Source organism: Maniola hyperantus, chromosome 25, assembly GCF_902806685.2.
Source record: "Maniola hyperantus chromosome 25, iAphHyp1.2, whole genome shotgun sequence".
Taxonomy (NCBI): domain Eukaryota; kingdom Metazoa; phylum Arthropoda; class Insecta; order Lepidoptera; family Nymphalidae; genus Maniola; species Maniola hyperantus.
In genome coordinates, this window is record NC_048560.1 from 4976523 (window position 1) to 5002766 (window position 26244).

At 36.7% G+C, this 26244-nt stretch overlaps 1 protein-coding gene across 9 annotated transcripts in view; it reads right to left on the reverse strand.

Annotated features, from left to right (window-relative positions):
* The window catches only part of CalpA (calpain A), a 38972-nt gene that overhangs the window by 3255 nt on the left and 9473 nt on the right, over positions 1-26244 (reverse strand). For 3 of the 9 annotated variants that reach the window (XM_034981584.2, XM_034981582.2, XM_034981583.2), the window contains exons 2-18: positions 24725-24983; positions 16293-16469; positions 15347-15465; positions 12997-13065; positions 12361-12495; positions 11150-11318; positions 10485-10666; positions 9754-9867; positions 8714-8820; positions 8032-8135; positions 7259-7455; positions 6243-6350; positions 5665-5707; positions 4789-4918; positions 2268-2471; positions 788-915; positions 434-555 (exon numbers count right to left, since the gene is read on the reverse strand). In XM_034981584.2, coding sequence (XP_034837475.1) covers positions 434-555; positions 788-915; positions 2268-2471; positions 4789-4918; positions 5665-5707; positions 6243-6350; positions 7259-7455; positions 8032-8135; positions 8714-8820; positions 9754-9867; positions 10485-10666; positions 11150-11318; positions 12361-12495; positions 12997-13065; positions 15347-15465; positions 16293-16469; positions 24725-24916 — 2300 coding nt within the window. In that variant the 5' untranslated portion in view covers positions 24917-24983. Of the gene's footprint in view, positions 1-433; positions 556-787; positions 916-2267; positions 2472-4788; positions 4919-5664; positions 5708-6242; positions 6351-7258; positions 7456-8031; positions 8136-8713; positions 8821-9753; positions 9868-10484; positions 10667-11149; positions 11319-12360; positions 12496-12996; positions 13066-15346; positions 15466-16292; positions 16470-24724; positions 25005-25688; positions 25711-26244 lie in introns of those variants that run through there. The other 6 variants (XM_034981580.2, XM_034981581.2, XM_069507137.1 and 3 more) reach the window with 5 other exon arrangements.

A 26244-nucleotide genomic window follows, 5' to 3' on the forward strand; every position in this document is an offset into this window, starting at 1 on the left:
AGAGGATGATGCGTGTGTCAAAAATAAATTATTTCTTAGTAATCATTAAAAAGAAAGTCAAAGTCAAATGTTTTATTCAAAATAGGTAATAAATTACTCATTTTTGATGGTCGGCTGTTGCATAAGATGATGATACAGTGGTGATATTTTTTACGCGAACTTGAAACTAAAGCTACAAGGGTTCCAAACGCGCCCAGGTCTGAGAAGAGCCCACAACAAACTTCTTTCACAACTCGTAAAATGCACATTCTCTGCAAGTTTTAAGTTTGGTAACCATTTTAAACTATCTATTAAACTAAAATAGTACGTCAAATGTGTATGACGTCAAATCTGTGCTTTCATACAAGCTCCCATACTAAGCGAGCGTTTTGCCGTTTGATAAAAAGTTGCTTATTTGACTAGTAGTCATCATCCCTATTGTACGAATATTTACCTGTGAGCAAGAACATTTAATACGTGGGCGTTGACAGTGTATCCAGCGGAGTGAAGCGAGTCTCTCAAGTGTTGCGGAGGAATTGCGCCGCGGCCGTCCGTGTCGTATAAACGGAATACAGCCTGTAAACATTTATGATTGATTTTCTAGTATAAAAAGTCTCCAGGATGCAAGCTACCACTGTATCAAACTTCGCCAAAATTAGTTAAATGGATGGGCCATTAAAAGGTAGCAGACATACAGCCACACTTTCGCGTTTATAATTTATAGCGATCTTATTAGCCAGCAGTAAACTGTGTCATTTTCTAAAAAATAAAACTCATAAACAAAATTGTAAAATCCATAAATACATACCCTCCAGTTACGTAGATCGATCCAAAGAGATTTGAACTCCTCAAATCCGAGGCCGCCCGAGTTATCCTTATCCAACATCGCAATCATGCTTCTGCAGACGTCCTTAGAGAATTCTTGGCCTTTCAGTTCTGTAACGCGTGTAAATATGTTACAAAATGCTTACAAAATAGTTTACCTGTAATATCCGCAAAACATGTAGCTTAAATAAGTTATTGCTCTTTTTTCAAATTTGAATATGATATGTTTATGTAACTTACAGTATAGTAAAGCAAATATTGTAAGTTATATAAATCTAATCATTATCACATCATCACAATCATAATTAACATCAGGTTGGTGCCTGCTATTTTAATACAAAAACCTAGCAAAATGTATAATTTTTTTTTCTAATTTATGTAAGCTCATGTTTCCGAAAAAAAAAACGATAATTACAATTTTATCGAAATGGAGGTGAATTATGGTAATGACTGAAATAAAATTTATGACAGATACATAAATTATGTAATGTTTAAAATGCCCATTTTTGAGAAATATTGCCAATCAAACGTGCTGAGATGAAGCTTTACGTAAATGTAAATATTACCAAATTGTATTGATTATATTTACATTTGTATGGTGGTTAGTAGCGGCGCTAAGCAAAAGTAAAAAGTAAACACTGGCTAGAAACAAAAATTATCGGTCGATTTATAAATTGTTGTATAATTTTAGCTTCTAGTCAATGAATAGACAGTCAAATAATTCGTAATAATATATAATGTAAAATAATGCGAACAAAAATAGACATAACTACATATGCAGAGCATTATTTTACAAGTAAAATAAAAATATGATAGAAGTATAATTAAAAAGTAATACACAATAGTAGAAAAATCTGAAAAAATATAAATAATGCATAATACACTACAAAAATAGACATTTTAAAGCAAAATCCTCCATTTCTCTAAATAGACTTTAATTGACATTAAACTCGTGCATGCATCGTCGCCTCGTTTCCTGTAACATGTAAAAATGTGTATTACTCGTATATTATTGAATATCAAACAAAACTGTGTGTTATTAGTATATGATAATTTTTTAAAGTATTAAAAAATATCCAATATCAAATCGATGATGAATTAAAACAAATAATCTGTGTATAATTTTTACACGAAAACTGTAATTTTTATTAACAGAAAACCTTGCAATTACAGTAAGTGTATGTATCAAATATTTTATTAATTATTTATCTGAATGAATATGAATTCTAATTGATTCAAACTCGCATATGTAAAAAAAAACGATTTATGTCAATATCGATTTACATAAAACATGTGGCTTTTGTAAAACTTGTAAACACAATACCTCGCGGTTGCGGTTGTATAATATTTAAGTTCTATCTTTGTAAATAGAAATTAGAGTTAATTAAAAAATCACGCACAAAAAACTATTTATGGAATTTACACAAAAAAGGTAACTTTTGTAAGTCTCGTAAACACGATACCTTGTGGTTGCGGTTGGTTGAGATGGACTTGCTCTTGTGGCTGTTGCGTCTGCATGGTCTGCAGGTCTACGCCGATCTCCTTGCAGATGGGTGTGCAAAGTGCACACAGGAGCTGCTCGAGACAGTTTTGCTCCTGTGGGGGGGCTCCCTGCGTTATCCCCCCTCCCCCTCCATCGTACGCCCCGCCATGACGCATTGCCATTTCTGCACCCCAATAATTACTATGTCACATAACTATTCTAATAGTATTTGTTATACGACTACTACTAGAACTAAAATTACAGGTATCCTTAGCACCGTCGAAATTAATGCGACGATTATGTTAATCTTTGATCAACTGACACATTTCTCCTATTTTTTATCGAAGTTTTCTTTGATAGATGCTGTATCTACACTTTTATGTTGTACAATACCAACCCGACGTTCGCAAGCTTTGATAAGCCTAAATCGAAGAATAAACATACAAAAATACATACATAAATTTACCTTAGTTACCTATACATTAATTTATTTTAGTGCGAGTCAGGCTCGCACACTGAGGGTTCCATACTACAGTCGTATTTTTCGACATTTTGCACGATAATTCAAAAACTATGATGCATAAAAATAAATAAAAATCTGTTTTAGAATACACAGGTAAAGCCCTTTCTGATGATACCCCACTTGATATAGTTATCTTACTTCGTATTTTGAAAATACTAATTATTAGTTCATGACCACAATTCAATTTTTTTGTGTGATCTAACCCTAAATTCGCGGTTTTCAGATTTTTCCCCTAAAGCCAGCTATAAGACCCAACTACCTGCCAAATTTCATGATTCTAGGTCAACGGGAAGGTTTCTTGACAGACAGACAGACAACAAAGTGATCCTATAAGGGTTCCGTTTTTCCTTTTGAGGCACGGAACCCTAATGACCATAGTAAGCATTAATCACGGCGCTAGGAGGTCTATATACATATAACATTCCTATTATTTTTAATATTTTGTACTAAATAAATCACAATTGAATAGTACTGTAAAAGTTATCGGACTTAATTATATTGAATGTTTTTACTTGCAATGCGATACACTTTATAGCTGAGTATGAAAATATCTACAAAGTAAAGTAATATTTGCAAATTATATATAACGCCAATATACAGTTGCATATAAAGAGCTATTTTAAATATTTTATTCTACTATAATATACATACATTAAACATAAATAATAATCTAATAATCAGCAAATAAGAAGTTCTTAAATATTCAAAGCTCCAGTGTAAATAAAATAAAATATAGTAGAAATTAAATATTTACAAAAATAAAACTAAATGTGTAATATCTATTTTTTTTTACTATTACTTACATATAATATTGGTCTTCGGACGGTTTCCAACAAAACAATTTAAAAAAAGCAGCATTAAAATGGCACAGAAGCGTTATCAGTTATCACATTGAAAGCTCAAAATGGGCATTTTTGTAAATTACACAAATATGTAAAAAAAAATCGTAAAATTTTATTAATATACAATCGAGGAAAAATGTTTATAAAATAGAGACTAAGTTTAGAGCCTGGCTAACAAAAGATGAGACTGGTAAAACGCAACAAATTAAAAAAACACCAGTATGGCAGCCCCAAAATTAGTATGACAGACCTGGAATAACCTAATTTGATAATTTAGAATTACTTATTTTTATTTCTGTTCTATCAAATTAGGTTATTCCAGATCTGCCATACTGGTATTTTTTTTTAATTTGCCGCGCTTTTCCAGTCTCCATTTTTCGTTAGCCAGACTATGAAATGTAAAGTTATTTTTTCCTGAACTGTACATGATTCAAGGCATAATTCTTAATCAAAAATACTTATGAAGCAAAAGGGGTAGAGCAAATGTAAATTTCTAGTAAAATCCACATTTATTTGATGAAACTCTGTAGTATAAAATTGTTAACAGACAGTTGTTCTGATTTTAAGTTTGTACACAGTAAAAAGATTATTATAGAACTAAGAAAAAGGCTATAATGATACCAACATTTTTCTAAACCTAATGTTTTTCGTTGTTTTATTCTTGTATGTATTCGTATTTATATTTATTGTATTTTATTTTATTATTGTATGTATTCGTTGCAGCTGTGGTAGCCTAGTGGTTAGGACGATAAAAATAATGACGTACACTGAAAAAATATTAAAATACAACAAAGATTTACAAAGTTACATCCATTTTAATTTTGGAGCGGGAGGGTCTTCTATCCCTTTCTCGCAAAACGAAAATTTGTATGAAACCGCACGAAGCTACTATGGCATTAGTAGGTGTGACGTCAAACTGCTGTATCGATCTCTGTCTAATCTTCAATATTTAAATGCTTATAACTTTTTTGTTATTTGATCGATTTAATTAGTTTTTTCAGTTTACGTCATTATTTTTATTTTAGTTTATAATAAAGTAATAAAAAAATTGGAGTCAAATACCCAATTTTTCGATTCAATTCTTTTAATTTTAAGACTAGGGTCAATATAAAAGGTCGAAATAGATATTAAGTTACCTTCTCTCATAGCGTAGTCGAGGATCTCTTTCAACTCTAGCCAGTCCACCTCGCCGTCGGCGCCCGCTAGTCGGTTGAAGAAGTCGCGCACTGGATCCGCTGGTTCTGGATTCGGTGCTATATCTTTTACCTGAGTGATAAATGTATATTTTTAGGGTTCCGTACCTCAAAAGGAAAAACGGAACCCTTATAGCATCACTTTGTTGTCTGTCTGTCGGTCTGTCAAGAAACCTACAGGTGCTTCCCATTGACTTAGAATCATGAAATTTGGCAGGTAGGTAGGTCTTATAGCAGACAAAAGGGGGAAAATCTGAAAACCGTGAATATAGGTTACATTACAAAAAAAAAATTAAATTGTGGTCATGAACTAATAATTAGTATTTTCAATTTTCGAAGTAAGATAACTATATCAAGTGGGGTATCATCAGAAAGGGCTTTACCTGTGCATTCTAAACAGATTTATTTTTATTTTTATGCCTCATAGTTTTTGAATTATCGTGCAAAATGTCGTAAAAAATCGACTGCAGTCGAACAAACATCCATACAAACGTTCCTCCCAGTGTTAGGACAATACGCAGATAAACTTTCAGCTTTTATAATATAACGAATGTCTAGCACGCGCTGGCTCTCTAATCCATACTAATATTATAAATGCGAAAGTGTGTCTGTCTGTCTGTCTGCTAGCTTTTCATGGCCCAACCGTTCAACCGATTTGGATAAAATTTGGTACAGAGTTAGCTTATATCCCGGGGAAGGACATAGGCTACTTTTTATCCCGGAAAATTGAAGAGTTCCCACGGGATTTTAAAAAACCTGAATCCACGCAGACGAAGTCGCGGGCATCATCTAGTATGGAATAAGTACAACTAAACTTACCCTATCATCTACATCGCCCATACCGACTTCTTCGTCATTTTCACTGCAAAATAATAGAAAAATACATTTTAAATTGAGCATTTACTTATTGTTCGAGACAGATCGAACAATAAGTAAATGCCATAATATCAGCGGTCGCTGAAATGGAGCGTTTTGAATGTTTGACAAACATAGCCATGCGTTGTTGTAGTTGACGATTCAAAAGCACTTGTAAAAGTTTACTTGAATAAAAATCTATTCTATTCTATACAACGTCAATCATGTTTGGACAAACACACCGTCAATCAAATTTGCCAAACACGTAGTTTGTTTGTCAAATACGTAAAATTTGACTATGATGATATGCTTGACCGTTTACGCGGCCTCTTATATACTGTTTATCTCTATATATAAAAATGAATCGCTAAATGTGTTGCCGATCGCAAATCTCGAGAACACTCTTTCTTCTTTCTTACGGAGAGAAAAGTTTAGGCGGTACGATGTTCGCCGGGGCAGCTAGTTCCATATAATTTTACATGTGGGCACTTAAGGGCCTATTTTACTATGGCCACCTGGCATTCCCCTTTGAGTGTACTCACGTCATGTTATTGCTCTTTTCTGAGAACACACGCAGTAGGAACTCGCCCTCCTCGTCGGGCTCGAAGGTCGAAGGCACTATCACGTACTGGCCCGGCTCGAACTTGAACCTACAACAACATATATATTATCAGTACCCTTATTATAAATGCGAAAGTGTTTGTTTGTTGGTTTGTCTTTCAATCACGTCGCAACGGTGCAACGAATTGACGTGACATAGGCTACTTTTTATCCCGGAAAATCAAAGAGTTCCCACGGAATTTTAAAAAAGCTAATTCCACGCGGACAAAGTCGCAGGCATCAGCTAGTAATTTTATAAAAAGTGAAATTAACATTTTTCGATTGCTTATTGCTAATACTATCTTATATATACATTTTAGATTTTTTCTCGCTTGGTGTAAAATACCATATTTTTCCAATTTTATTTTATACCATTTAGCAAGGAGAACGAATATATTACAGAATTTTCAATTTACCTAAATAAACTGTTAACAAAATGCTCTACAAAAGTCAGATGAAACTATTACTGAAAATAATGTATTTCGGGCGAATCGACCTCAAAATGGAAATAAGTAGATGTTTAGCTAGCCCAAAACGGAAATAATGCGAGCGTAGCGAGCTCAAAATAAAAACATGTACGTTCCTTAAATTTAAATAAGTACGAGCATGGCAACCTCAAAATGAAAGTAAACGTGCGAGCGTAGCGAGTTTATAATGAAAATCAGTACAAGCGTAGTGAGCTCAAAATAAAAACATGTACGTTCTTACCTAAAATTTAAATAAGTATGAGCATACCAAGCTCAAAATGAAAGTAAGTGCGAGCGTAGCGAGTTTATAATGAAAATCAGTGCAAGCGTAGTTAGCTCAAAATACAAATCCTATAGGCCAAGAGCTAGTAACAAAATTATCTTCGTCGAAAAGTTGATAGATAATATTAGCATAGTTAAAGAGACAGTAGGCAAAACTTTTGAGATATACAATGCCAATACTGCTATGTAATACTAATGCCATGACTTACCGGGCGCTGACTTCTCGGAGGTTGATGAAGGCTTGGGAGCGGCCCACGGAGGCGTTGTACTTGAAGAAGTTGACGTCGAGCGGTTTGGGCACGTGGCCGTAGTCCGGCAGCCGGTACACCGCGAAGCCTATAGTGAGGCACTCCAAGCCCTGGTGGCGCTGCGAGCGACGGTTCTTCTGCATCAGGGCAACGATTATCTGGAAACAAGGGAAAATATATTAAAAACAAAACCAGTGCGTGCGTGTCGGAACTCGGAACATGCATAAGGCAGAGTTCCACCAACCAATCAGAAATGAATTAAATTACTGATATGATTCCATAAACTTTTTTGTAAAAGTTTACGATATATTGCAAATAAAACATCTGACGCTAGAGTCAACGAGCGTGCCGTAAGTAAGCCACACCGAGTCAATGCCGCGTTGTAGGCGCGGCATTGACCAGAGTTTTGCGCGCTATACATTGCGGGTTTGAAAAATACTGAATCACTAAAACTACACAAAATCAGGCAAATGGTTATTTGTATTGGATTGTGTTTAGGTAGTATAACAATGTGGCCGATTCTCTTGTACACAATCTCCAAACTAAACTAAATTAACGGGTCTAAAACTAGTGCTATCCTTTTCCGCAAGCAATATTATGAAAGGGATAGCAATAGATTTAAACGTGCCACTTTAGTTTAGTTTAGAGATTGTGTACAAGAGAATTAGCCACATTATCGCTAAGTTTTTGCTAGCGTTCTGGTTACATCCTGTATAAATACATAGATAACTTACAGTACACTTGTCGTCGCCTTCATCGGTGTCCTTCAAAGTGACAGTATACTGTGGATTCTTCCAGAACGATTCCAGATAGTTCCTGCACCCGCCCGCAGTCACTCCTGAAAATAACAAAAAACTGGTCAAGTGCGAGTCGCACTCGTACACGAAGGGTTCCGTACCAAACAAAAAATCGGACTTTTCAACTTTTCTGTGATGTTTTTTATTTATTTATTCAGATACAAGTTAGCCCTTGCCGCAATCTCCCCTGGTGGTAAGTGTTGACGCAGTCTAAGATGGAAGCCGGTTAACCTGGAAGGAGTATGGCAGTTTCTATTAAACCCATAAACCTTTGGTTTCTACACAGCATCGTACCGAAACGCTAAATCGCTTGGCAGCACGGCTTTGCCGGTAGGGGTGGTAACTAGTCACGGCTGAAGCCTCCCACCAGACCAGACCAGAAATGTAGAAATTATAAAATTCCAAATCCCTGCCAGGAATCCAACCCGGCACCTCCCACTAATAAGAGCACAGCGCTTACCACTGCGCCAGTAGGGAGTTCGTCAAAACCTAGCGTCAAATGTAGAAACATTTGACACCTGCCAGTGACGTCAAAGCCTCGACGTTACGTTACAAGTTCTCTAACTATCGTGAACTGTGTATATAGTATGGATTAGTATGGATAAGAAGATATAATTACTTCGAACCCACTCCCCCTCAAAGACGGACATCTCCCACTTCTTGGTGCATCCTTCAGGGCACTCCTCTGGGTCCAGCGAGTCCGGGTTCAAGTTGCAGATCTCCACCCTGAAAAATTTACATACATTTTAACAATCCAGAACCAAGCATAAAATGTGACAAGGATAAATTTATTCACTGCAGTGTTCCGAGAAAGAGATGCCAATAAAGTAATGTCTAGCCTATGTAAGCCTCGATAGCTCAACTGTTAAAGGAGTGGACTAAAAACCGAAAGGTCGCCAGTTCAAATCCCACCTGTTGCACTATTGTCGTAGTACAAGCTTTACGCTTAATTGGAGGGGAAAGGGGAATATTAGTCAGCAATTAACTTGGCTAATATTAAAAAAAACAAAAAATGTGACAACTATAGATTTATTCACTGGAGTGAATAAATCTATAGTTCCGAGAAAGAGCGGAAAAAGTCGCGGGTTAGGTAATATCTAAATATATAAAAGGAAAAGGTGAGTGACTGACTGACTGACTGATTTATCAACGCACAGCTCAAACTACTGGTCGGATTGGGCATGCAGGTAGCTATTATGACGTAAGCATCCGCTAAGAAAAGATTTTTGAAAATTCAACCCCTAAGGGGGTGAAATAGGGGTTTGAAATTTGTGTAGTGAAGTGACGAAGTCGCGAGCATAAGCTAGTATCATATAAAAGGAAGAGTTGACTGAATGACTGACTGATCTATCAACGCACAGCTCTACAACTATTGGATGGATCAGGCTGAAATTTGGCATGACATCTGCTAAGAAAGGATTTTTGAAAATTCAACTCTTAAGGTGTTTGAAATTTGTGTAGTCACGAAGCATACGTCGCGTAGATTTGTGTACGAAGTAGCGAGCGTAAGAAAGAAAGAAAGAAAATGCATTTATTTGTTGTTGGTGTCACAGATAAAAAAAAAGTACAAATGTAACATTTTCATCTGAAAATGAAGCTAAGCGTGCTAGCTAATAGCTATTTCAACTAGCTAAGTAAGCTGGTAGAATATAAACACACCTGTCGAAATTACTGCAAAAGTCCTTGAAAGCCATCCAGAACTCTCCATCATCATCAAAAGTAAGACCCAATTCTTCCTTCTCCGATTCCGGTATGAAACGCCATTCTGGTGATCTGTCAACAAAAACAGGAACTTAAAAAAAAAACAGCGAAGTGCGAGTCAGGCTCGCGCAATGAGGGTTCCGTGCTAGTCGTATTTTTTCGACATTTTTCACGATAAATCAAAAACTATTATGCCTAAAAATAAATAAAAATCTGTTTTAGAATGTACAAGTAAAGCCCTTTCAGATGATACCCCACTTGATATAGTTATCTTACTTTGAAAGTTGAAAATAGCAATATTTTTTCATGACCACAATTTAATTTTTTTGTGTGATCTAACCCTAAATTCACGGTTTTCAGATTTTTTGCCCAAATGTCAGCAATAAGACCTACCTACCCGCCAAATTTCATGATTCTAGGTCAACGGGAAGTACCCTGTAGGTTTCTTGACAGACAGACAGACAGACAACAAAGTGATCCTATAAGAGTTCCGTTTTCCCTTTTGAAACCTACAGGGTACTTCCCGTTGTGACAACTATCTTATGGGAATTATGGGATGTCGCGAGATCTCAGTTCGTGGCGAACCACTAGTAATTACTAAACAGTAAGTACTCTGCTCATTGTGAGAGTCTCAGTGCTCAGTAGTGAGCCAGCGATGGATTAATGATGATGATGATAATATTACTTACTTGTCACTCCAAGGCCCATTCCACTCGGCCTCGTTGCCCCAGGGGTTCCTCAGACGCAGAAGTGGGATTTTCCCCGCACGTCCCGGGGTCTCAATGTCCACGTATTTAACCCGGGTAACAGAGTACGCATGGCCCCGGATTAGACCCACTGGGGTCTCAGCTTCCAGGATGTTTGGGTCTGGCTGTAAATAATAATTATATTTTACTTAATGATGCTATTTACGTTGGAAGACCCCCACTAGGTAGACGGACAGCAGGCGAGTCACAGGGAGCCGCTGGATGGCGGCAAGACCCTCCAAGAGACCTATGTCCAGCAGTGGACGTCATATTGAGCAAAAAATGGCGAGTACTTTCTTAAATTTTATGCATTACTAGCTGATGCCCGCGACTTCGTCCGCGTGGATTTACATTTTTTAAAATCCCGCGGGAACTCTTTGATTTTCCGGGATAAAAATTAGCCTATGTGTTAATCTAGGGTATGATCTATCTCCATTCCAAATTTCATCCAAATCCGTTCAGACGTTTTTGCGTGATTGAGTAACAAACATCCAAACATCCACACTTTCACATTTATAATATTAGTAGGGTATACAAGCTGGGAAGCAATTTGTTAATTTATGTGATACCTCAATGTAATTATATATGTCCGTATGTCAGGCTTTTACCTCAATACTGCAGCCCATAAGAGAGTTCCTTTCATATGCCTTCAGTAGAATAGTATAGAAGTTGGGAGGCAGCTCGTTCATCTCGTACATCTCTGTGACACCTCCAGTGAAGTCTTCCATGGCCTCGCAGGTTGAACCGCCCTTGAGGGCTTCGTATGAACCGTGCAATCTGAAACGAACAATATCTATATATATAAAAGGAAAAGGTGACTGACTGACTGATCTATCAACGCACAGCTCAAACTACTGGACGGATCGGGCTGAAATTTGGCATGCAGATAGCTATTATGACGTAGGCATCCGCTAAGAAAGGATTTTTGAAAATTCAACTCCTAAGGGGGTGAAATAGGGGTTTGAAATTTTGTAGTCCACGCGGACGAAGTCGCGGCATAAGCTAGTTACCAATAAAAACACAGGCTGTAAAAAAACCGGGCAATTGTGAGTCGGACCTCGCGTATGACTATGTGTATGACAATGTCTGAATCGTCCTCTAAAGAAGCCCCTATCTTGACTATGAATCCCCGTGTTAAACTGACAACTTTGACGGCCCCCCATTACTACGTACGGCAAAAAAAACATACGTAACCTATACAGCATTCCAATAGGATTGATCCAAAAAGATAACAAATATGGCGGTACTGATCACGTGACTTTATTTTGACATGACCTCTAGTGATGCGCTATTGCTGAACTATATTGGGAATGAACGATTGAACGAATTAACTCTGATATAAAGAATTGTTTTATTTTATGTGCTTGCAAAACCTATATAGTCCATAAATATTGTTACGTAAACGCAATATAAAATAACATTATATATCTATGTGTGTACGGGTATGTGTACGGTAACTCAAATTCATTCATTTTTAGTCTGTGGTTGCAATGTCGCCGCTGCACAACACTAAATAAATTAAAGAATGCGAAACGTCAAAACTAGCATTTCAGTTTTCTCTGTGGATCTGAATTTTTGTTTCCATTTAGTTTTTATTAAAAATTTTGCTTAAATCATGGATAAATTGAATGAATTTTAAGTGTATGTTTTACTTAAGATATTGTTCGTGGACCACAAGCCGTTAGTGCGTGTTTTTAACTGTTTTATCATTGAGAAAAGTGTTAGCGAAAAGGTGTGTTTGTTTATGTTTTAGATCAATTCAATCGGGCCGGACTTTAGCTACTCTATTTTTCATGGAGCAGTTTTAAATAACACTTACTTAGCATAAGCCTTCTCAAGCAGTGCGCTCCAGAACTCATTTCTTTCGGATGAATGTAGGAAGACAAGTTTTCCTCGGTAGGTGGGCAGACGATCGTCTATTACCACGTCCACCCAGCGACCGTACTGCCAGAAACTGGAATAGACCAAGATTGATATTGAAATATATGTATATTTTTCGAAAAATAATAATAATTGGGTATTTGCCTACTTTTGAATTTGATAAATATTATTACTTTATTATAAACTAGGATAAAAATAATGACGTACACTGAAGAAAATATTAAAATCCAACAAAGATTTACAAAGTTACAGGCATTTTAATTTTGGAGTGGGAGGGTCTTCTATCCCTTTCTCGCAAAACGAACATTTGTATGAAACCGCACGAAGCTACTATGGCATTAGTAGGTGTGACGTCAAACTGCTGTACCGCTATCTCTGTCTAATCAGAAATATTTAAATGCTTATAACTTTTTTGTTATTTGATCGATTTAATTAGTTTTTTCAGTTTACGTCATTATTTCTATTCTAGTTTATAATAAAGTAATAAAAAAATTGGAGTCAAATACCCAATTGAACTTCTAAGTAGTGAGCTGGCCATGGGTTGATCATGATGATGATGCAATTCTATATTTACCGAAAATGAAAAACGCCAGCGTAGTCTTCGTCAAAGCTTTGGTCATCTGGCACAACTTGGAAGAATAGCCTGAAAAAAAAAACATTAAATAAGTTTTATATCTATGTAGATTTTAAAAATCTCATAGGCACATTTTGATTTTTCAAGATAAAAAGTTGTGTATATACTACCAGATGTTTATGAGACTTAAGGGGGGGGGGGGGGGGGGGGGCAAAATGAATCACCAACTGAGTCGGTAAAGTAGTTACGGGTAACTTTGGAATTATTGGTATAATAATTATTAAAAAAATTACAAAAAAAATAAAAACCGACTTCAATACACAAACACTAAAAATTAAAAAATAATTTAGAATATAATATTATGTATACAAGAGTAAATGTAGTTCCATAACAACACTTTTTGGTGCCGGTGTCAATAATTAGCTTTAGCTGCGCGAATCGTCTAGTGACGTCAACACTAGACTGAAGTTTCGAGCTGATGGTATATTTTTACTTAAATATACGACAAATGACATCACATCGATGTTAATGAGACATGGTTCCAGCGCAATAGCAATTTGCGGGACTTATACTGTACTACATTGCATCCATGCGAAGGCGGGGCGGGTCACTAGGAAATAAATTCCGTATCAGTCACATGGCATTATTACAACACTGTTATCATTTAACAAGTATAATAATACATACATGCAAGTGTTTATTTTGCATTGATAAGGCACATGTTGCAGCGTAATCAACTGCCCTACAAATAATGACCTTCAATCACTTGCATCGCTGACTAGTTGATGCCCGCGACTTTAGGTTTTTAAAAATCCCGTGGGAGCTCTTTGATTTTTCGGAATAAAAAGTAGCCTACGTCACTCTCCAGTGTTTCAACTACAAATATGTAAAAAAATCGGGTAAAACCGTTGCTGCGGCGTGATTGAAGGACAAACCAACAAACAAACACACTTTCGCATTTATAATGTAACTAGCTGATGCTCACGACTTCGTAAGCGTGGATTTAGATTTTCAAAAATCCCGTGGGAACTCTGATTTTCGGAATAAAAAGTAACCTACGTCACTCTCCAGTGTTTCAACTACAAATATGTAAAAAAATCGGGTAAAACCGTTGCTGCGGCGTGATTGAAGGACAAACCAACAAACAAACACACTACGTACGCGTGGATTTAGGTTTTGAAAATCTCGTGGGAACTCTTTGATTTTCCGGGATAAAAAGTAGCCTTTCTTTAGTTTTTCAACTATATCCATGTAAAAAAGCGGGTTATCCAGTTGCTCCGCTACCGCGTGTGATTGAAGGAAAAACTAACAAACAAACACACTTTCACATTTATAACATGGGTACTGACTGTAGTGATGTATGACTGAGTAAATAAAGGAGTGATACTATTTAATAAGTATTTTAGGTTTACACATATACTCGTATCTGTTATCTATGAGTAATTTTAGTCTACCAATCCGCACTTGACCAGCGTGGTAAACTATGGCCAAACCCTTCTTACTCTGAGAGGAGACCCGTGCTCTGTAGTGAGCCGGCGATGGGTTGATCATCATCATCATCATCATCATCATGAGTAATTTTACAATGCACGTTTTTGTACCTTTTTTATCATTATTAATTACTGGTACGAAATATAGTTTATCATCATCATCACTGTCAACCGATAGATGTCCTTAGCTAGACATAGGTCTCTTGTAGGGGCTTCCACAAGCCACAGTCTCGCATCGCCGTTATCAATCTATAGTACGCGACAGGTCGAGATGGCAATCGGGGAGGGAACGCCGTGCGCACCCGCACAGTCTCATACCCTGATTGCCATCTCGACCTATCGCAGACTATAGTGTCTGCTGCGCTTAGTTTTACTATGGGCCTCATAAGAAAAACCTCAGTCACTCAGCGAGCAATGGAGAGAGCTTGGAGTTTCTCTACGTGATCAAATCAGATAGAAGGAGATCCGTAGGAGAACTAGAGTAACCGACATAGCTCAACGGGTTGCGAAGCTGAAGTTGCATTGGGCAGGGCGCTTTTATTATGGGTTGTCTTACATATTTCCTACTAGCAGATGCCCGCGACTTCGTACGCGTGGATTTAGGTTTTTAAAAATCCCGTGGGAACTCTTTCATTTTCCGGGATAAAAAGTAGCCTATGACACTCTCCAGGTCTTAAACTATAATCACAAAAATGCAAAAATCACGTCAATCCGTTGCTCCGTTGCGACGTGATTGAAGGACAAACCAGCAGACCAATAAACCAACAAACAAACACACTTTCGCATTTATAATAAGGGTACTGATAATGACGTCATATATTTGTGCAAATCTTAGCCCAATTATAAAACAAATAGCTCACGTTCTGTGCAGCGTGAGGTTGGCCACGGCGGCCAACAGCCAACAGTCGCCAAGCTCGCCCTGTTGCACGTCGAAGCGACTGTACCCCTCCACGAACAGTTGCGGGTCGTCGCATATTTCCTGTAACAATATTGATCCTACTGAAAAAAACATTATAAAACGAAAAACAATCTTAAATATTATAAAAGGAAAAGGTGACTGACTGAAAGGAACGCACAGCTCAAACTACTGTACGGATCGGGCTGAAATTTGGCATGCATCCGCTAAGAAAGGATTTTTGAAAATTCAACACCTAAGAGGATGAAATAGGGGTTTGAAATTTGTATAGTCCACGCGGACGAAGTCGCGAGCATAAGCTAGTTTAAACAAAAATGAAAAGGTGACTGACTGATCTATCAATGTACAGCTCAAACTACTGGAGGGATTGGACTGAAGTTTGGCACGCAGATAGCTATTATGACGTAGACATCCGCTAAGAAAGGATTTTTGAAAATTCAACCTCTAAGAGGGTAAAATAGGTGTTTGAAATTTCTGTAGTCCACGCGGACGAAGTCACGAGCTAGTTTAAACAAAAATGAAAAGATGACTGACTGACTGATCTATCAACGCACAGCTCAAACAACTGTAGGTCGATTTCGTAAAACTTGCATCAATCATTATTACAATCTCAATTGTTGTGATTGGCTGAATTCATGCGATTCTTGTTGCAACAATCAGAGGTGATTGCGATCGTGACTTTGTAGCTGTCATTCTACCGCAATCGAGCAGCTGGAAGGATCGGACTGAAATTTGGCACGCAGATAGCTATTATTACGTAGACATCCGCTAAGAAAGATTTTTTGAAAATTCAACCCCTAAGGGGTAAAATAGGGATTTGAAATTTGTATAGTCCACGCGAAGGTAGTCGTGGGCATAAGCTAGTAAATAAATAAATGTGGTTTCTATACCGAAGGTCGAAGCCATTGCAGGTTTCTGTCCAGCCGCTCCTTGTAGAACAAGCTGCGCTCTACCGCCGGAAACTCGGGATCCTCGAACAGCCTCCCATCGGCCACGCAACGGGACCTGATCTCTTTGAAGTCCTGGTACGAAGCTGGGCCGAATGATGATGGACGGGTTTCGCCTAGCTGAAAGGAATGGAATTTTTATTTTTAACTAGGTCTTAGGCTGAGATCTATAGAGCGCACTGTGACTTTGCTAAGACATTTAGGTACGTGCTTGACGCGTGCTTGATACGATTTTATATTTTTGCTTGACGCGAAGTTCCGACAGTGTTCTATGTATGAGAAAAGTGCCGTTTGCTTAATCAAGCCGCTTGACGGGCGCATCAAGCAGCTTGATCAAGCTACATGCTTGACGTCAAGCCGCTTGCCCCATGTCGGAAGCTCTTTAGGTGGCAATGGGAATGGCACATAGTTCGAAAATTCGATCGATGCTGCGTTCCCAAAGTGCTGGACTGGCAACCTCGCACCGGAAAAGGTTGAAAGACCCCCAATAGGTAGATAAGCGATAGACGATTTAATCATATTATGTGAAACTAGCTTATGCTCGCGACTTCGTCCGCGTGGACGAAAGTGGCTTAGGGGTTGAATTTTCAAAAATCCTTTCTTAGCGCATGCCGACGTCATAATAGTTATCTGCATGCCAAATTTCAGCCCGATCCGTCCAGTAAATTAAGCTATGCGTTGATAAATCAGTCAGTCAGTCAGTCAGTCACCTTTTCCTTTTATATATTTAGATTATTACGTGATATACTGGTAAGTAATACTTATAATATATTCAATACAAGCATTACAGAAACCACCACGAAATCACCACGGAAACGTTTAAGTGCGGAAACCGGCCTAGAAGGAAGAAAGTAGATATTAATAGACATTAGACAGACCGCCACTACTACCCGCGAGTTGTTTAAATATATATCCCAACTATAAGTTCTACAACATCCAGCAATAGATCCATTAACAAACACAAACCCAAAATAGCCTCTCTCCAGAGGGCATAAGCATGTCACTCCCATTATAAAACTTGGGTAACTTCAATCTATACAATTCACTTTCTTCAACCGTTGACAACCTTTTAATTGGAGATGCTTTTACTTCAACATTAGTTAGTATAATTTTAGGAGTATTCGCTCTTCCGAAAATCACTCTATTAGCTTTTTTATTAATAACTTGGCTGTTTTCGACCACAGCTACAGCTTTCTTAGTCGCTTCATTTTCTACATTAGATGTTTCTAATGGTTGAACAACTTTCGTAGCCCAAAACGGTTTATAAGAACTATGTCTTCTAACATTTGACTGCTGATATTCGAAATCAGAAACTTTCGCTTTACGAAAGTCCGTGAGCAGTCTTGCAAAGAAGCCTGGACTTCCATTTTCTTTAATATCCGCTTTGCTTTTATCTTGTCTCAATATTCGACCAGATTTCGGGGATAGGATGGAAACGGATTTTCTTTTCCAGTTCTCAACAGCGTTAACTATGGTAACAGGACTTGAGAAACTAGTGGTTATACGCTTGGAGTCTTCTTTGAACAGTTTTACGAACTCACTTTCCTGTATTTCTAACATGTTGAGCACACGCGTTGAATGTATTCGACGAACTGATTCTTTGTTTTACTTTACATTTAATTTAAATTAGGTGATTAGTATAACCTAGAATTAATGGTCCAAGGGTTTAGTACCTCTTATTATCAGTTTTGGGTACAAGGGCTGTAATTATCAGTTTAAAGGCCAATAGTTGCAGCAGTTTAAAAGAGATGACCATTCAGTGTCACATATTGAACTAAAACATAGTTTTCACGTCCTTGATAGTCCTACATCGATTTTCCTACAAAACACTATATTTAGAGTGGTCATTAAAGTATTTGTAAGCAATTTTATCCGGATTTATTAAAAGCGGACGTTATTGTTTTTAAATGAATAATGTTATTTTGTTATCAGTTATCATACTTGTTTTAGTTTAATGTTAAATGCAGATTGCATTGTCGAAGGTGTTAGAAAAATATACGATAAAAGTTAAAGCTAGCCTCATCTAATTACTATACAAATCATGTCCGCGTGGAATGGTGCGAAGAATACTCGCTGCATTTCCGCGCTGGACAGCAATTTTACGATTTTTTTTTAATTTATCTTCAATTTATTATAACTTAGATACTAGATACATTAATTTATTTTAGTTTTAATTTAATGTTTTTTTTTTTAGATTTCTGTTTATTAATAGTTTATTTGTTAACCATTGATAATAATTCAATTAATTTTTTCTAGATACATTCAAGTTTCAAGAGAGTAGTTTTAAGAAAACAAATAGTAAAAAAGATTCCGACGAATTGAGAACCTCCTCCTTTTTTTGAAGTCGGTTAAAAATAAGGTCTATTTTCAGCATAAAATATGATATTATCACATTTTTAAATTATTAGCTTCATTAATAAAGGTTCATTCATCTTAATGTTCTCTTATCGTCACTTTAAGCTCTTTTTCAAACGATTTTTAATAAATATTTAGGCAAAAAAAAATTTTTTTTTAGAATCTATAAGACGTTTTATTAAAATGTATTTTGTTTGACACTTTTTTCTCAAATTTTCAGGACCATTTCGTGTGTCCAACCACAATAACAGGATACTGTTGACTGGCAGGACAAAATGTTGATAACGGACTCTAATAAATTAAATGTTAACGCATAGTGCTTTTATGTAGATAAAAACTTCACTTCTATTTCCCTCGCGAATTGTGCTTATAAAGCTTGTGATACACAAAAAGCTAGGAAAGCTGAAGGTGCATAGCTTACTATGCATAGCAGTTAGCACTATAAATAAATTATTTATTTTGTTATTAAGTATATCACACTTCACACTAATATTATAAAGGCGAAAGTTTGACTATGTATGTGTGTATGTTTGTTAGTATTTCACGCAAAAACTACTGGACGAATTTGGGTAAAATTTGGAATGGAGATAGACTATACCTTGGATTAACATATAGGCTACTTTTTATCACGGAACATTAAAGAGTTCCCGGGTATTTTGAACGAAAACTCGCGCGGACGAAGCTAGTATTATATACTAAATTTTATCCACAAAATGTATATAATGTTTTAATCAAATTGTTACATAATAAGGACTATATCGAAATGCACAATATTATAAACATCTTAAGGGAACCTACATGCCTGAGAGTTTTCCATAATGTCATCAAAGGTGGCCAGCGTGTTGGACTTGGAGGGAACCCTTCTCTCCGAGAGGAGATCCGTGCTCAGTATTGAGCCAGCAATGGGATGGTTATGATAATGATGACAGCAATACTACTAAACTAACTCTAGCTCTAGTAACTAGCTCTTAGTTTTAAGATGTGATGTGTGGCACAGTTATGTAAATAAACGTCTTTTCTTTCTTTTAATATATTTTAATTTTCCTATATTCTTTGGCTTCGACATAGAAGGAGCATAACATCAAAATGAAGGGATAAGTATAATGTCCCCAAGGTAATGCTCAGCGGAGCGCCATGCGATTGCTAGGTGTGGTTTAAAATTACACATTTGTGCCATCACTTTAAGTAATACATACATCGATGGCCCCGTAAAAATAATTAGTGCCAACAGAGTCGTTAACAGTACTGGTACTACTACAATGGCAATGGTAGACGAGCACCCGCCTGTAGGTTTCTTGACAGACCGACAGACAGACACAAAGTGATTCTAAGTGATAAGGGTTCCGTTTTTCCTTTTGAGGTACGGAACCCTAAAAGCGAAGAGCTGCTATGAAAAAACGTTGCTATTTATGGATAAACTACTTACATCGGGATTTAAAACTTGTATAGGTATCAACTTTACTGCATCGCCCACGCGTTTGAATTTTTTGCGTAAAAACTGTCCACGCCTTGAACTTGTTTTATGCATTTATAGCTCAGAGATAAGATTTTTCTTGAATGTCGAAAAATATAGTCAAAAAATTTTATTCGACGTTTTAAGCTCATTTCACACTTCGGGATAAAAATAGACCTTCAAGGTTATAATAGGGCTAAAAATTGGTACCTATACGAATTTAGGGAACAACAATAAATATAAATGAATTGTGACAAGTCCCCATTGATTTATATTGATGTTCCCAACATTCGTACCAATTTTTAGCATTATGCGAATTATTGTAAACTTGAATGTCTATTTTGACCGGACTATAATATAATTTATATCCCGTAGTGTGAAATGAGCTTTACCAGTAGGTAAATACATATATTGTTTTAGTTAGTGAGCCTCAATAGCTCAACTGGTAAAGGAGTGGACTAAAAACCGAAAGGTCGACGGTTCAAACCCCGCCCGTTGCACTATTGTCGTACCTAATCCTAGCACAAGCCTGACGCTTAGTTGGAGAGAAAGGGGAATATTAGTCATTTGACATGGCTAAAAAAGTTCCACTGAACAAGTTCTAAGTTCATTCATTCTGTTAAGCACATTTAAGTTGAATTAAGTTTTTGGTGGATAGTGAAAAACTAAATCGATTCAGCAATAACATAGGGTATAAAAGAAGGGTAAAAGGTCGTTAACCGTCTAGTCTAGACAGTGGTCCCCTTGATAGTTTAGGTACTCGAATAGGCGACACGTCTAGACTCCCTACAGGGAAGTGCTTCTGAATTAAAATAAATACAGTCTTCATCATCATCATCATCATGATCAACCCATCGCCGGCTCACTACAGAGCACGCGTCTCATTTCAGAGTGAGAAGGGTTTTGGCCATAGTCTACCACGCTGGCCATGTGCGGATTGGTAGACTTCACACACATTTGAGAACATTATGGAGAACTCTCAGGCATGCAGGTTTCCTCACGATGTTTTCCTTCACCGTTAAAGCAAGTGATATTTAATTACTAAACGCACATAACTCCGAAAGTTGGAAAGTGCCCGGGATCGAACCTCCGACCTCCGATTAGAAGGCGGACGTCCTAACCACTAGGCTATCACAGCTTAATCAACAAGTACTTTATAATAAAAATAAAAATAAAAAAAATCTTTTTTATTCGAATAAACTTTTACAAGTACTTACGAATAGTCGGATGCATCTACCACTGGTTCGGAATGCCTTTCCTACCGAGAAGAACCAGCAAGAAACTCGGCGGTTGCTCTTTTCAAATATTTGATATAGGTACAAGATTATGCCATGTATAAAATAGTATTTGCAGTCTTGTGCGTTAATAATAAAGTCAGGGTTAGTATTTTATAGACCATCTGGTTGTTATCTTATTTAATTCGTACGATCGCCCAGTTGGCATACCCAACTAAACATAATTACGATGCTAACGTTAACATTATTTTGGGAGATCAATCATTTAGATTGAATTTTGTTTTTAGGGTTCCGTACCTCAAAACCCTTGAGGTTGAACCCTTATAGGATCACTTTGTTGTCTGTCTGTCGGTCTGTCGGTCTGTCAAGAAACCTACAGAGTACTTCCCGTTGACCTAGAATCATGAAATTTGCCAGGTAGGAAGATCTTTATAGCTGACATTTGGGGAAAAATCTGAAAACCGTGAATTTGTGGTTGCATCACACAAAAATAAATAAATTGAGGTCTAACAATCTAATAATTATTATTTTCAATTTTCGAAGTAAGATAACTTTATCAAGTGGGGTATCATATGAAAGGTCTTTACCTGTACATTCTAAAACAGATTTTTATTTATTTTTATGCATCGTAGTTTTTGAATTATCGTGCAAAATGTCGAAAAAATACGACTGTATTACGGAACCCTCGTTGCGCGAGCCTGACTCGCACTAAGCCGGTTTTTTTTCACAGGGCTTCTCACTGAGAGGAGCGGCGACTAGTCGACCGTAATGGGTCTTCGTCCAGCATTGGCCTACAACAGTCTGTAGATGATGACGTATCATATGCAACATACGTACATTGTTACTAAGCACAATATAAAACGTGAGTAATCTTTCAGTCCCCAATTGGCCAATTACATACTGGAACTGTTGAGCCAAGGTCGCTTGGAGGATTATGTCCTCATCTTAATAGTCTCCATCAATGAAATTGAAACCCAAGTTAACTAACAAAACGGAACTAGGAAGTTCGAGGAATATGTTTAGTCATGTTTATATGAGTCGTTGTTGCTTGAAATAAACTTCTATTTATTTATTGTAGTTATTGCAGTCCTGCGCCACGACTTGGATGGACACTTCAGGAATGTGGTGGACTAAAGAATTTTAAGAAAAATTCTACCAAACGGTATCAAAGTAGTAAGGTATTATGCGGAAACGTGGTGAGAACTAAGTTTAGTAAAAAACATTTTTATGTACTAACATTTCGTACCTTTTGATCTATCACAATTCCCTCCCAATGAATTGCCTCAGCCTTCGGCAACTACATAGAGGCCAAATTTTGAATCATACCCAATGCAGCAGTTTAATCGAATATTTTACCACTAAGTAGTACTAAGTATAAATAAATATAAATAAATGTTTTATTTGTAAAATTGTGGGCATAACAAGTTAACAATAACACAACAGTCCCTTACACAATCTACTGTCACCGACACAGTGTGCAAATATTTAGATTGAAATGAATATTAACATTTATAATCAAAATCGAAAACTTTAGTCACTTATACTTCTACTAGTTACTTGTCTTACAAAAATCATGTATGTATAAGGAATCCTAAGAGAAATTGTTCAACCGCATCAAGAAACACCAGCCTGGGAGTTCTAACCAACGTCAATTCCCTTTAGTGTATTCATCATCATTTGATCTAAGTATTTCGGTCGATTTTTTTTTAAATAATATTAGCCATGTTAAACGACTAATATTCCCCTTTCCTCTCCAACTAAGCGTCAAGCTTGTGCTAGGAGTAGGTACGACAATAGTGCAACGGGCGGGGTTTGAACCGTCGACCTTTCGGTTTTCAGTTCACTCCATTACCAGTTGAGCTATTGAGGCTGCTTGTGAGTCATCTAGGAGTAGTACTGTAGATTGCACGCATATTTTACCATAACCAATAGATGATAATACGTAATGTTTACAATTAGCATATAATTGCAGGTACGTGACGCTGCGGCAGCGTGATAAAAAATACTTGGTTCTCTGGTGCTATAATTTTTAGTTCCTCAGATGCAAGAACTCTTCATGAATTCGTATTAAGATTATATTAAGTTTAGATTTAAAATTGATTCAGATGTACTTAAGGTTGGTCTGGCATGATTATTGATTACAAATTACAATACATAGTGTTTCTTAGTAAAATTAAAGAAAGCAATATTGTGCGTTGAGCGGGAAAATAGTGGGCCCGATTCTCTTGTACACAATCTCTAAACTATACTAAATTAACAGGTCTAAATCTATTGCTATCCCTTAAAGGGATATCAATAGATTTAGATGTTTCATTTTAGTTTAGTTTAGAGATTGGGTACAACGGAATTAGCCACAGTGAAGATATTTTTAGTTTCGTAATAGGTAGGACAGTTACCTATGAGTTTCCAGACCATAAGGTACGACAGAAGTAGACTACATACTTTGTTAAAAATCTATTTTGTTCTTGCAAATAATAAAATTTAAATTACCTCACGTTCAAAAGAAGTTTAACTACTTAATGTTTTAGCCAATAAACCGTGTGGGATGTGGTTATTTAAGGTTACTCGAATTTACTCATCGAATACCGTTTGGCGTTTAAGTTGAGATCATAATATGCGGAATTCATAAATTAGTTAAGAACAATATTAGTCTGATTAATCATTCAGTGATTCGTTCATACTTAATTGAAATAAGTGTAATTAGGACCCATGGATTGTATTTTAAATCATCATCATCATCATGGTCAACCTATTGCAGGCCTACTACAGAACAGAAGCACCGGTCTCCTCTCATAATGAGAAGAGTTTAGGCCATCTGGCACAGTGTGGATTGGCAGACTTCACACACCTTTGAGAATATTATGGAGAACTCTCAGGCATGCAGGTTTCCTCCTTATGTTATCCTTCCCCATTGAAGCAAGTAATATTTAATTGAAGTGTAGATAAAACACTATTATAAAAATTGTAAATGGAGACAAGTTTAAATTAAAAAGCCTTAAACTCATTAAAATTGAAGGAAGCAAGTTAATATGTACCAACCTGATAATCCAACTAAAAAATCGAAAGACATGGAAAAGACATAAAATTAGGGACTTTTAATATAATGATGATGTTGCTGTCTATTGGATCTTTGACTTTAGGTCTAGCTATAGAGAGTTAGGGCCGCCGCATACCGACAGAGCTGAGTGAAGACGAGTAGGAGTCTTTTAATAATTGTGTGTGTGTGTCTCTTCTTTGTGAATAGAGGGGCGCCAAAATCCACGCCGCCATTTTGCATCGCCATGTCTCACTCAATACTAGTACACTAGGTACACTAATCTAAGCATACTCACCACTTTATAGTTCTTAATGCTCGGCAGAAACCGCTTATGCTCAACTTCTTTCTTCTGGAATACTTCGTTTATAATATTCCCGATCGCCTGGGCGCCATAGTTGAGCAACACTTGGCCCCCCTGGTTAATAAACTGCCGGCCGGCGCCTTGCAAAATGGCGCCAAAATCCGCGCCGCCATTTTGCCTCGCCATGTCTCACTCACACTAGTACACTACACTTTTATTCTATCTCACTCTGCTATGACATTTTTGGGGTTGACTGGAGAAAGGGGGATAAAATTTATTTTTATTGTGGCAATTTTTTTGTGCTGTGTGATATTAAAAAATATAAATAAAAAGATATTATTTGGTTTATTAACTACTATACTATAATCACTTGAGTTGACTATAAAGAATTAATGATGTTTTGGTATAAAATCAAGGATATTCTAATAGGGAATATCAATGATCATATAAAACAGGTAGTAACTTGTAAAAGTTTATATAATGACTGAGTAATGTTTAACATGATTCATTTATTAAAATATAATAATTGCACTTGCTAGTTAATTGTATGTAGTCACTAATCACATTTTATTTTCCTCTTCCTATAAGAACTTGTGTTAGTGCTAAACAAATGCAGTTTTATATAAAGCCTCATCATCATCATCAACCGATAGATGTCCAGAAATGAACGTCTATCGGTTTCTGGTAGGGTTTTTCACATATAAACTTAAACTGATATGTACAGCTGAATTTACAGATTATCTCAAAGCTACACTTTTTTATTTTTATTTTATAATTTAATTTTTACTATAATGAGTCAGCTTTTACATATATGAACAGAATGAATGTAAAGAAAACATAATCATGAGGCATTTTCTACTAAAAGCAATGTGGGTAGGTACTTCTGTTAGACATAGAAATCATGCTCAATGTCTTATAGCACAAATAAAGGTAAAAATCTGTGATATTGTCACATTACAAAAAAAGTGTTATTTCCTGTACTGTACGAAACCCTAAATATGCGAGTCCAAGTCACACTTTACGGTTTTTTTTATTCTAAAATCACTAAGTTCAAGTTAATACTATTTTTCACAAGTTACACTACACCACTGAACAATAAACATGCTACACTCATGCTGTGGGAAGCAGATAACTACACTATTGCATAAATGACATCATAGAGGCTAGTAGTTGGTACCTACGCTAATTGATCCACAGCATTTTTTACATATTTGCCTATTAGGTATGTGTTAATAGGTGTGTACATTATCTTATTGTATATACATTGTGCACATACACACAATATTCATCATGATCACCCCATCACCGGCTCACTACACAGCACGGGTCTCCTCTCAGAATGTGAAGACTTTTTGGGCATAGTCTACAACGCTGGCCAAATGCGGATCGGCAGACTTCACACACCTTTGAGAACACTATGGAGAACTCTCAGGCATGCAGGTTTCCTCACGATGTTCTCGTTCACCGTTAAAGCAAGTGCTATTTAATTACTTAAAACAAATATTACTCTGAAA